At 37.9% G+C, this 11,117-nt stretch overlaps 1 protein-coding gene across 1 annotated transcript; it reads right to left on the minus strand.

Annotated features, from left to right (window-relative positions):
• Nucleotides 1-450: 450 nt before the first annotated feature.
• LOC140309245 (uncharacterized) lies at nt 451-10,735 on the minus strand. Its single transcript, XM_072387062.1, has 7 exons — nt 10,152-10,735; nt 9,538-9,670; nt 6,815-6,949; nt 4,813-5,768; nt 2,671-2,800; nt 791-913; nt 451-632 (listed from the first exon to the last, which is right to left on the minus strand). Exons 1-7 carry the CDS (start codon nt 10,633-10,635, stop codon nt 458-460), a joined length of 2,136 nt encoding a protein of 711 aa, XP_072243163.1. The 5' UTR covers nt 10,636-10,735; the 3' UTR covers nt 451-457.
• Nucleotides 10,736-11,117: the final 382 nt, after the last annotated feature.

Consider the following 11,117-nt stretch of genomic DNA (forward strand, 5'->3'; position numbering starts at 1 on the left):
TTATGAGCTGATTTGTGTTTAGACAGATTAAAAAACCTTCTGGTTTCTGTAAGTTAAAGACATTCTTCGAAAAGGTTTTGCTTAATTTCTTCTATTCATGGTTACATTTACTTCTCGACCGTAGGTTGTTTGGGAAGCTGTGTACATTAGACTGCTGTGTTAATTTGTGACAATAACTTTTTCTCATAATTTAAAAAAAAAATCACATTTGATTTAAATTGCTAAATTCAGACATACATTTAAAAAAAGAAATTATTTAAATACATTTATTTTCAGGAAACTTATATTTGCAGCTTTGTAGTACAAGTCTTAATAACTTCATTTTCTTGATTAAACATGTATGCGGGCATACTTACACATGAATAATAATGTAAGGGTTTAAATATTTGCAGATATCATAATTTTCCCTGTTAAATGGAAAATCCATTGCTGCTGCACATAGCAGCTCAGTCTTCCGTCATTTGAGGTGTGTATCAGCTCCCCTCTCGAGCTTCAGGCATCTCTTATAAAGGCTAGCAGGAATCCGTCGTTTTCTGTCAATGGCTGAAATTCTCATGTCAGCAGTGCCTTTCTCTCCTATCTTCTTAAGTGCTCGATGTAGGTCAAAGGCTTTAGTGAAGCCTGTAGAACATCTAAAAAAGAGGGACATGGAAATAAATCAATAAGATCACCCAACCTTATAATATGTTGAATAGGTAAGCTGTGTAAACCCATTTGACAAGTGACTGGCTGTTCGGCCACCAAAAAGTGTTTGAGCATTAGAATGAATGATCATAGCAGAGCTGAACACCTCTTTTTGTGGTGGCATTTTTTCTTCTTTGGCAGAGTAAAGCACTGCTGAGAGACGAACTCAACCAAGAGTGAGCGGGAAATACTCGGAAGTTGTCGGAAGCTTTCAATCTGAATAGCCAAGCTGTAAAATTGACAAAAAGACGTGACAAAATCATCAATTTATAAGAGATTAGAACTTCATGAGCATCAAAAGAGAGAGAGATTAGACAAGAATGTGGAAAAACACTTTGATAAACATTAATTAGAGATACTTAAATGTAAATGTTTTTATTTCTAAATAGTTTTTTTATCAAGGGACTGATTTTTTTTCCTTAATAAAAGAATACATTTTTGTTACTACATTGTTTGTATAACATATAATTAATATTCAATTCATTAATTCATTTAAGGACTTATTTATTCCTTTCATAGGTATGTTTATATTGTCAACTGTCCCATTTTTAATGAAATATTGTCTAAATGACATTCCATCTGGGGAAAAGCCTCAGGATTTTAACAACAGGTATATATATATATATATATCTCTGTGTGACCAGAGAGATATATATACAATGAAGAAGAATGCTGCTTCTATGGTGAGTCCTCTTCTTTTCTATAAACACCTGAAATGGGAATGAAGAATAAGGGTCTTCCATTACTTCTGCTACTCAACAGTAAGGTTCCATAATATCTGACACCTTCAGCAGTCAGACATTGGGAAATTCATTCACTTACTTTATGAATACTTCCTTTATTGTTTTTATAATAAAGGTAGATGCTATATTTTGTGGTTATTCTTTGTTGTTACCAGCCTCTTCTTCCTCTGTGTACTGTAGGACAGTATGCATGCAGGATTAATTCAAATCACAACCACATTATAGGGGTGTATTAGTCTAGTTTTGAGAGCTTCAATTCTGGTTGGACAAACATGCATTTCTACAGTCCAGTTTTGGTCTGGCTGACACAATCATTTGTTTATACGCAAATGTGCTCATTGACTCAGGGTACACGGTATGCTTTTTTCAAGCAGGAAATTTTGACCGTTTCTGACAGGAACGTCGCAGATAATATGTTACACTACACCTGCCATACAATTACTGATATCTGGATTCCAGATAGCTGTTTTAGTGGAACACTCAGATGTTAATATTCATAGTTACACATATGCTAACCACAAGGAAGGAGTAAATCTAAAACTTTGAACTGGCATATCTAAATTAAATAAAGGCATATACATTATAAGCAGCACCTGCATGACTTTTCCTATTAAGATCTATCATCTGTGTGTTGCAAAGCATCACAAATCCCCAAAAATGTTTTGCTCAATGCAACAGTTATTCTGGTTACTTCATCTCGATGTAATCTGCAGGTGGAACCTAGAAGTAGCTCAAACTCAGGAATACAAACTGTCATATGGCGTTAATTGTGTGATTGTTTGTAATCTGAAAAAGTTAAAAATCTGTGCAAGAGTTCCTCAGCCCCAATAAAGTATATTGTAAAGTTTTTTCAAGTATATTGTAAAGTTTTTTCCTGGGGTGGGATTAATGCTACCAACTACTTGGTTCTTGGCTCTATGGTTATTAAGAGACATAAGAAAGAAACAAAAAAAGTCCTGAGCTGTGAAGTTAAGATATTCTCTTAGAATCTATCACTGTAAAAAGGCTTAATCTTCATTACTTATATTTATATCTATCCCAAATCTTAAACTTGAACCATCAAAAAGTACATTTTACAGGCTTATAAAATACAAATACCCTCTTCCTTTGAGACATCTGAATGATTCTAAACTGTTTTCTCTTTGTTTCATCATTTGTCATCAACAATGTCTTTGCATGGTTGCACATGTGATTGTACAATATGAAGAAAAGCTGACAAATCTTATAAGTGCTGTAATGTTACCGGCTAGTGCAGTCACAGTGGTAGACAGTCTTGGACTCCATGTTTTGTAGATTATATTTCTTCCCCAGTGGAGGAATTTGGAATTCACAGTCGTCCAGATGTTTGAGACTGCGACACTGGAGCTGATTATCTGTAGGAACAAAAATAAACATTAGTAATCTCACAATGATCTCAATGTACTCTTCTTTAGATGAGTGAGTAATTATTTATTTTCTGGTAGCATCCTAGAAAAGCGTAACACTCCTTTTTACTTCAACCAGGATTTAGAAAGCATCACTTGTGAAAGTTGCCTACCACTCCCACCTGCATGGACCACAGATAAATAACTCTCTTTAAAATCTCCATAATGGAAAAATGCCTAGGGCTATGTTTTTAATATTCTGTGGAATTTTTGTTGCATTTACAGGCTGCAACCAAGCTTTCCCTTCATTCTTACACTCATGAATGTAACCAATGAGTCGTTAAAATTTATTGCCGCTCAACTTAAAAAACTTTCAAATAAGCTAAAAAAATGCAAGGAATTAATCTTTATAAATTTGCTTTTTATAATAACTGCAAAATTCAAATAAAAAAAAAAGTATGTTGATGGATTAAAAAAGTAATTTCTTAGTTAGTTCTAAATGGACATAAAGCTCCAATATGGCAAGAAGGGAGAATATCGTGAAGTACGTCTACTTTCTATCAATAACGTTGCAGAATAATGTTACTGAATCCACATGGTGCAAATGTTCTTATCCAAATCGCTATCCACGCGCCCTGCATCGCCTACCTGGACCTACTGACCAGTCTGTACTGTTTTCACTTGAACAACATAACACCAAGCAGTTATTCCTTCAGTGAGCTAGACGCTATAAGGCAGAAAACATGTTCGGATTCCAGGAAGCCAATAAATCACTTCACAAACTCGAAGGAAAAAATTGTGCAAATGAGTGGATGGATTTTGTTTGACTTGCCTCAACGTACCCTGAGACAGTCGAGTTAGGTCATTTAGTAAATTTCAAAGTGTCTGAGGAAAAAAGTATGTTGTGGGTTAGTTTAATTTTTAATACAATATCCCCTAAACAATATGAAAGTTTTAGGTGTTAGCTGCAAGGAAATGATCTTATTTTCATTCTGTTTTTTATCTTGTTTTATGAACCATTAAAGCATTCTCTTTTCACTTTTTTATATAATATTTGTATGACTTTCATGCTTTTGTTAAATGTCTGTATATGTGCTGTAACTGTGTAGTTGCTGCTGTCTTGCAAATTAGATCTTTGATCTCAATTAAACTCTTTGTGGATAAATAAAGGTTATAAATACATGACTATTTTTTTTTTGTGGATACAGTGATGTGGATTCAAGTGGACACAGTGATGTGGATTCAAGTGGACACAGTGATGTGGATTCAAGTGGATACAAAGACAGCCACAAAGAGGAATACAGTCTCAACTGACTGGCTCCGATCAGTTGAAGTCAGCTGATGAGTTTCTCAACACTGTTTACCAATTACAACCATAGCTGATCTAGTGCCTTCAAAACACTTAACTTAACTTAACTTATGTGTTATTCTTTCCATTTTTTCTTACCGTGTATTTTCATTTTCTATACCCGCTTAATCCGTCGGTCGGGTCGCGGGGGGGCTGGAGCCTATCCCAGCGGTTGGAAATCTTTCAGCATGTGCTACTGCTAAAATGCTGCTTTCAGCTTAATTTAAAATATCTCATTTCATCACCTTCTCAACTAGTGTTTACCAATTACCTGACTGCTGGTGCTGCAACAACAACCCGAAAACTGTCTGTGTAGGTCTTATGGTTCAATGGATAACACACCTGAGCCCAGTTTAGAAGATTCTTTGACCTGTGGTTAGTTTAAAGAATGTAGCTTACGTTTTGTGTAATCCTCCCTCCTTAATTTGAATATTCTGCATGAAATTAGGATTTCAATAGCAGTTGTTACAACATGTCTCGGGAAAAAGTACTTATCCCACCAGTTACAATCAGTTTTGGATAGTAGCAGCCTTTGCAAAGTCAATCTTCTTGGTGCATTTATTGTTATTAAACTCCTAGTGATCCTTGATATCACAGTGTTGTGAACTGTGAGCTTCTTTTTCTGCCAAAGACCTCAGATTAAAGACTGGAGCTAGCAAGTACATTTACTCACCTGTAATATTTTGCAGTGCCCTGTTTTGTTTTAGGCTTTTCTCTGCATGTATGCATTGGGCTATGGTAGGACCGAAGTGCCCTTGGCTTGTATTGTTCCACTGTGGCTTGCCATCTTCAGGAAGAGCGGTTGTTGTCCTTAGTTTTGTTATGACGGGTGCTGAAAAGGTAACTGGAGTTGCTTGAGTGTCCTGGTTGGGTCTTTCTGTTGTCTTTTTGGGGTGCTGTCTTCTCTGTTTTGTTGATAATCCACTTGTTGCTGTTTTTGCTGGTGTAACAGTTGTGTAAGAAGCTGCTTCTGGTTTCTGACAGTGTTTACAATAAGTGTCACCTCTTAAAAGCATGCTGGATCCACAGCAGTGACTTTGCTTTGGGACTTTTTTGTTTCTTTTGGAGGTTTTAGTCCCTCTTCTGAATGCTGTTGTTGGGTCTGGCTGAAGTTTTAACCCTAGTGTTAAAGGTGGGATACTTGAAGGTGTTGTAGACGTCGATTGTAAGTCAGAGTTTGTGGGTACACTTATAGGGACGTGGCCACTCTGTTCAAGGCCTGACAAGCCCTTTCCGATACTCTTTCTTTTCCCAGCAGTTTTTTTATTTGACATCAGTATTCTACTTTTAGAGTAACCCATTTTCATGGGCAGAGTTGTGGCATGGCCCCTTAATAAATTGGGCACTTGTGTGGTTGCTGCTCCAGATAGTTTCTGGTGCTTTTTACATCCTCTCCCTTTTGTCCTTTTGCGGTGGAAAGTGTCTCCTCTTGGTGGGTCTTTGAGGCATCTACTTTCAGGGTTGGATAACTTCCTCTGAGGGCTGGCCATGGCACTTTTGGTTAAATTCTGCTTTTCTCGACTTAAATTGTTGCTGTCAATATCTGCATATTTACTAATGCCATCAGAATTGTTGTAAGGGAGGGGGCTTTGGAAAACAGCATATGGGGCCTCTTTGGCTACTTTGCACCTATAGAGAGTAAACATGCATTAAAACCACGCCATAGAATACAAAACCAGATCACATACAGACAACTCTCATTATATATTTACTCGACTAGTGAGAGGTGTGCTTTATATTTCCAGTTAGGATAAGATCAGTAATTTCAAGCTGTTGTGATTGAGAGTAAAGCAGAACAGCTGTCTGGTTGTCCTAATGTTCCTGCTTTTTGTTTCAAATTCTCTTCTTCTGCTGCTTTGGAGTCAACAGCAAACTCCTTGCACAGGCTAATAAAAAGTTTAGAAATCTGACACACTGACTAGGGTAAGTCTCTCAGTAGTTTTCTTGTTTTTGCATTGAGCATGTTTAGGCATGTATGCACATACGTTTGGAACCATAAAATAATTAAACATTTCTTTGGGACAAACAGTGAGTAAAACTCTTTATAAAAAACATATTTCTCCTATTTCCTATACAAAAGGGTTGGACATTTTGGACACAGGCCCTCATTTTTGCAGAAGCCCAAATATATTGTGGCATTTGATCAACAGAGGTTAAGAAACTCCAATAACCCCTGATGCATTTTATGTCACCTTACTTGATGTAAATGGATCACTGGATTTTTTTAAAAGTTTAATCAATTTTCATATTTTTTCAAGATGGATTTTAGATTTTTGTAATTGTTCTCTTAGCAAGGCAATTACAGTAACATTATGGAGATTTAAGAATCACTCACTTGAACACAAAATTTAAGTTGTAGTAATTTTAGAGCAATTTGCCAGCATGAACCCAGTAATACCAGATAAGTGAATAACCATTTTTTTGTTTGTACAAATCATTTGTTCATAACCTGACTGTTAATTTGTATTGGAATAGCACAGATGTGGTCTTCCTGATTGTGTTATGTTTCTCGTGTCACATGTGCTACTAGATTCCACTGTAACCATATCTGCACTTTTCAGGGGAAAGATACCTTTTGTATCTTTTATATATTTTATAGCTTACAGCAAACGGTGTGTCTAACAATATCCAATCAACACTTCAAGCAACAATGTCAGTGTGTTTCTGTCACTTACATTCCAAACCAGTACATCTCTGTGCAGCGCTTCAGCTGTTTGAGCTCAAAGCAAGAAACCTGCAGGAGGTTGAAGAAACTGTAGCCGACCATATGAGAAATGCTGTCATTCGTGCCCAGAAGGCACTGTCGAAACCTGGTGAGAGGTAAAGTGAGAGCAAGCAAAGGTTAAGGAACAAACCTATCACACAAACACTGAGAAAATGTTCTTGAATCCTGCTTTGTTTTGTTAACAACTACTTTTAATTCCCAGAATTTTACAGCCATGTATAATCTGTGAGCTGCTAGGTGAGCTCAGATGTGTGTCACTGAATGTTACTTGTGGATGAACATCAAAAATTCAAGGGCAAATGTAGCACACATGCACCTGCCAGCATCTGATGCAAAGTCAAAGTAAAACATAGACCTCAGTTGGTGTTAATAATGGATTGTGTGGGAGACGTGAAGTACACAGCAAAAACAAAAAATAGCAGGGAGTTCACTGAACAGCAAAGGTTTTTGCAGGGCTTGTTACTCATTGCAGCAAAGAATTATTCGTCAATATTCAGGTGTTGGAAGATTAAGGGGCACTGTCTGCTGGGGGAGGTCTCCTCCTATCTTGTTAATTTAACCTTGGATTGTGAAGAAGGCCTTCTATCTATGCGAGTTCTATTTTCTGTATGAACTTTCATTTACTGAACAAAGAAGTCTCATATGACGTTATGATCTTAACTACACTGAACTCATCTAACAAAGGTAGTGACAGGAGAGAACCGCAGGAATGTCTCATAACCATGTCTGGCTAATGTTTTTGTAGTAGAAAGCATAAATAGCAGAATCATTTTAGAACTCAGACATCCCTGTGTGAGCTTTGTGACATGTTGCGCAGACTTGTCTCCTTGCTGCAAAATTATCCCTTTTTGTTAACTGACTCCAGCGACTCTGAGCCACATGGGGAGAATTTTCTTAACAACTTGTTCCTTCGAGCCGGATCTCAACATCCTTTCCACCGACTAGGGTCGGAGCTGAAACTGGTCGACTACTGAAGGGACAGGAAATGGGGAAAACTTGTTTTAACACAAACAGGGATTCAAGTAGGCATGTTAAATACATGTTTCAATGGGACCCAGATAATATTAAATACTTCGACAGATGGGAAAAGAAGTTCACCTTTTTCGTGGACCACAGACACATTCTCAAAGCAGATGGAACTTGTCTGAACAAGTTGGGACTTTGCCAACTTTTTCAAATGGATAAGAAATATTTTTTTGTTTTATTAATGAGTGATAACTATTCAAAAGAGAAAAAAGATATCAAAATGCACCACTAATTATTTCAATTTTCAGAAAGAAGCAACAAATGTAATTGTTAAACTATACATCTGTCAAAAAAACTAAACCCTTTAGTACATTTAAGTACTAATCAAAACCTCTGTGTTTTCAGAAGAAATGGGATACGCTATATATAACAGTGATTTCTGTTATCTACTCTTTTAATACTGATAATAAAACTATAAAACATAAAAGTATTTGTGTTCTACTTAATATCAAGCAGTGTCAACAGTTAACAGCTGTTGGCTTCTCTCTTACCTCTATTCTCATTTAATGTCTTTTAATATAATTTCATTCTTAATAAGACCTATTATTTACATTTTTTCTGTTACACATCTATGAGTCAGAAATAGCAACTAAAATAACATCACTTGAGGCTACATCTTAACCACTTATTTAACAAATGTTAGTTTGTCTGATAAAATCACCTTTAACAAAGTTGTGTTTTGCACGTCTGTATGAAATAATTCAGAGAATTATAGTTCACAGGCAAAGTTTACAGTCTGAAGCTGCTCCTATGGACAGAAAACAGAGTGCTTACGTTCAGTCGAGCAGTTCAACAACACTTCAATGGAATTTAGCCACAGTTTGTCCAATTCACTATCCATCCATCCATCCATCCATTTTCTATACCGTCAATCCGTCGGTCGGGTAGCGGGTGGCTGGAGCCTATCCCAGCAGTCATCGGGCGAAAGGCGGGGTACACCCTGGACAGGTCGCCAGTCCCCAATTCACTATCATTCTTTTTATTTCTTTCAAAAAAATAATTGTCGGTAAGGAGAACTTGTGAGCAAGTTTATCTCACCTTGTTGCTGACAAATACACAGGGAGTGGCTTGGTGAGGTTGCCTGAACGAGAAGAAATCCCCCTCCACACAGTGGCACAGCTTTGTGAACTGGACGTGCAGACTGGCTGCTTTCTGCTGAGATGTTGTATCACTGACATTTTGCAATTTCACTCATTTCATACTAACCCCTGAAGAATATTGACAGGTGTAAAGGGCTACTATGTAAAAGTGGTTTAGAAAAGCGGGTCCATGTGTTTATTTTTTGAAAGACTTGATTACTGTAACAGTGTATTTACTGGCCTGCCCAAAACACAGTCTGCTGTAGCTGACTCAAGTCTCTACTGCTCAAGTCCTCACTAAGCCCAGAAAGGTGGATCATTTTACTCCAGTTCTAAAGTCACTACACTGGCTTCTTGTTAGTCAAAAGCTGGATTCTAAAATAATGCCTTGCCTCACTAAAATGATATAACGTATAAGAGTAAATCTGTTTTCACTTGACTGCCCATAGATAGACAGAGTAGTATTGGAGGATGTGAATTACTGCTTTCTGAAGTTTCCCTGGAGGCGATGAATACTTGGAATTCTCACTCTGCATTGGATGCCCAGTGGGTGTATTCTGAGACTCACCTTTGGTCACACTCACAGTGTGAGACGGTGAAGAAGTTTGGGTTGAAGACTCCGTAATTCACAGTGAAAGCTGGGATGATGTGCGGGCAGTGGTCGTGCTCACGGCAGCATCTGTCTGCACCCTCAAACATACCTGTCCACATGAGTAAAATTTAGACGTGTTTACAAACCAAATGCCATTCACATGAAATTCTCTTTAAGGTAAGAACACCTGATTTTAAATAAAGCATGCTTGGTTCGAAGATAAGTAAGAGAGGTATAGTACTGTGGCATATCGTGTTGATGTAACTAGTAAAAACATAATGAGAACATTGTGATTATAGCTTTCTAAAGATGTGATATCAACTTCAGTGGTTCTCATTTTGTTTGGTTGGATAGCAATACCCATCAGACATGTTATCCATATCACTCTAACTTCATAGTCACTGTATAGTGAATGTGAAACATTTTCACTTGAGCACTATAAGCAGTAGTAATAGCCTATAAAAGCTCGTGAGATATCTTTCACTGCTTTCAGCTCTCCTATAGCTTTAGGCTCCTCGTGTGACACGATTGAACTCCTACCCCAAAAATACCACAGTAAAGAAAAAAAAAACTGAATTTAACACCCTCACCTAACTGTTCGTATCCGACGGCTTTGCTTCCACTGCCGCACCACAAGGTGCCTGGAAAAACCCAGCGTTTCCTTCGGGCTTTCCGCTCTGCTCCATCTCCTCTTGTCCGGTTAGTAAACTCTGGCGTCCAAGAAGAAACAAGTACGCATGGGACATCCGGAGCCATCACCATACTGATATCAAACTTCTGAATCATTTCTCGATGCTGGCTTTTTGTTGTGTCGCAGTGCGCGCGATATACTTCCGTAATTCGTGAATTGGTGTATATTTGGCACGTTACCAGTCGCATATCTTCGGACCACACGGTGAGGAACAGGGAGAGCGCACCGGCCGGGTCTTCCAGCAGAAACGTGACGCGCGTCTGACCGTCGGCAGAAGTAGATCTGAGGCAGGTGAGACCTGGTCCGACCACATCTTGTGCTTTTGATAAACTGAGCGTCCATAAGACGAAAGCTGCTTGAAGTTGCCATCCGCTTTCCATCATAATGTATAGCTGTAGCCAATCGGTTAAGGACCAGTTGAAGAGTTAAATGAATGTCTGCGTGGGAAAATGATTCCACATTAATTGGGATATTTGTGTATTTCTGCAGCGGCCGGCTTAAATGCGCCCGTCTCTGACTTAGTCACTGCCTTTGAGGAAAACTTGAGCTTGAAATGTCATCTTATTGGTCTACCGGCATGGAGAAATTTGACACTCAATTTTTCATACGTTTCTGTGGCTGTATGTGTGTGACTTAGTCTCTACATAAGGCATGGGGCCCTATAACTGGGAACGCTATAGTTGTTAGGTCTAACAGTTTTATTGAGACCAAAATGCTTGTAAAATCAGAATTTGATGTTTTGACTTGTGGCGGTTTGGGGGATTAAAACACAATGGTTGCTATATATATTATTTGAGAAAGACGCTATGTTGTGTCAAAACACTTAATTTTTCAGATCCTTTGCTTAGTTGGTGGGTAGAAAAAC

This window comes from Leuresthes tenuis, unplaced genomic scaffold, assembly GCF_036924035.1.
Source record: "Leuresthes tenuis unplaced genomic scaffold, fLeuTen1.0.hap1 SCAF_6, whole genome shotgun sequence".
Lineage (NCBI taxonomy): Eukaryota > Metazoa > Chordata > Actinopteri > Atheriniformes > Atherinopsidae > Leuresthes > Leuresthes tenuis.

What these genes read in the sequence shown, in the direction of transcription:
- LOC140309245 (XM_072387062.1), bottom strand. Translation starts at nt 10,635, where the DNA reads ATGATGGAAAGCGGATGGCAACTTCAAGCAGCTTTCGTCTTATGGACG. An exon ending in GAGATGTACTGGTTTGGAAT is followed by an intron (nt 5,769 to 6,814) that starts GTAAGTGACAGA and finishes TACTCTCTATAG; the next exon opens with GTGCAAAGTAGCCAAAGAGG. An exon ending in CACTGTGACTGCACTAGCCG is followed by an intron (nt 914 to 2,670) that starts GTAACATTACAG and finishes TCAATTTTACAG; the next exon opens with CTTGGCTATTCAGATTGAAA.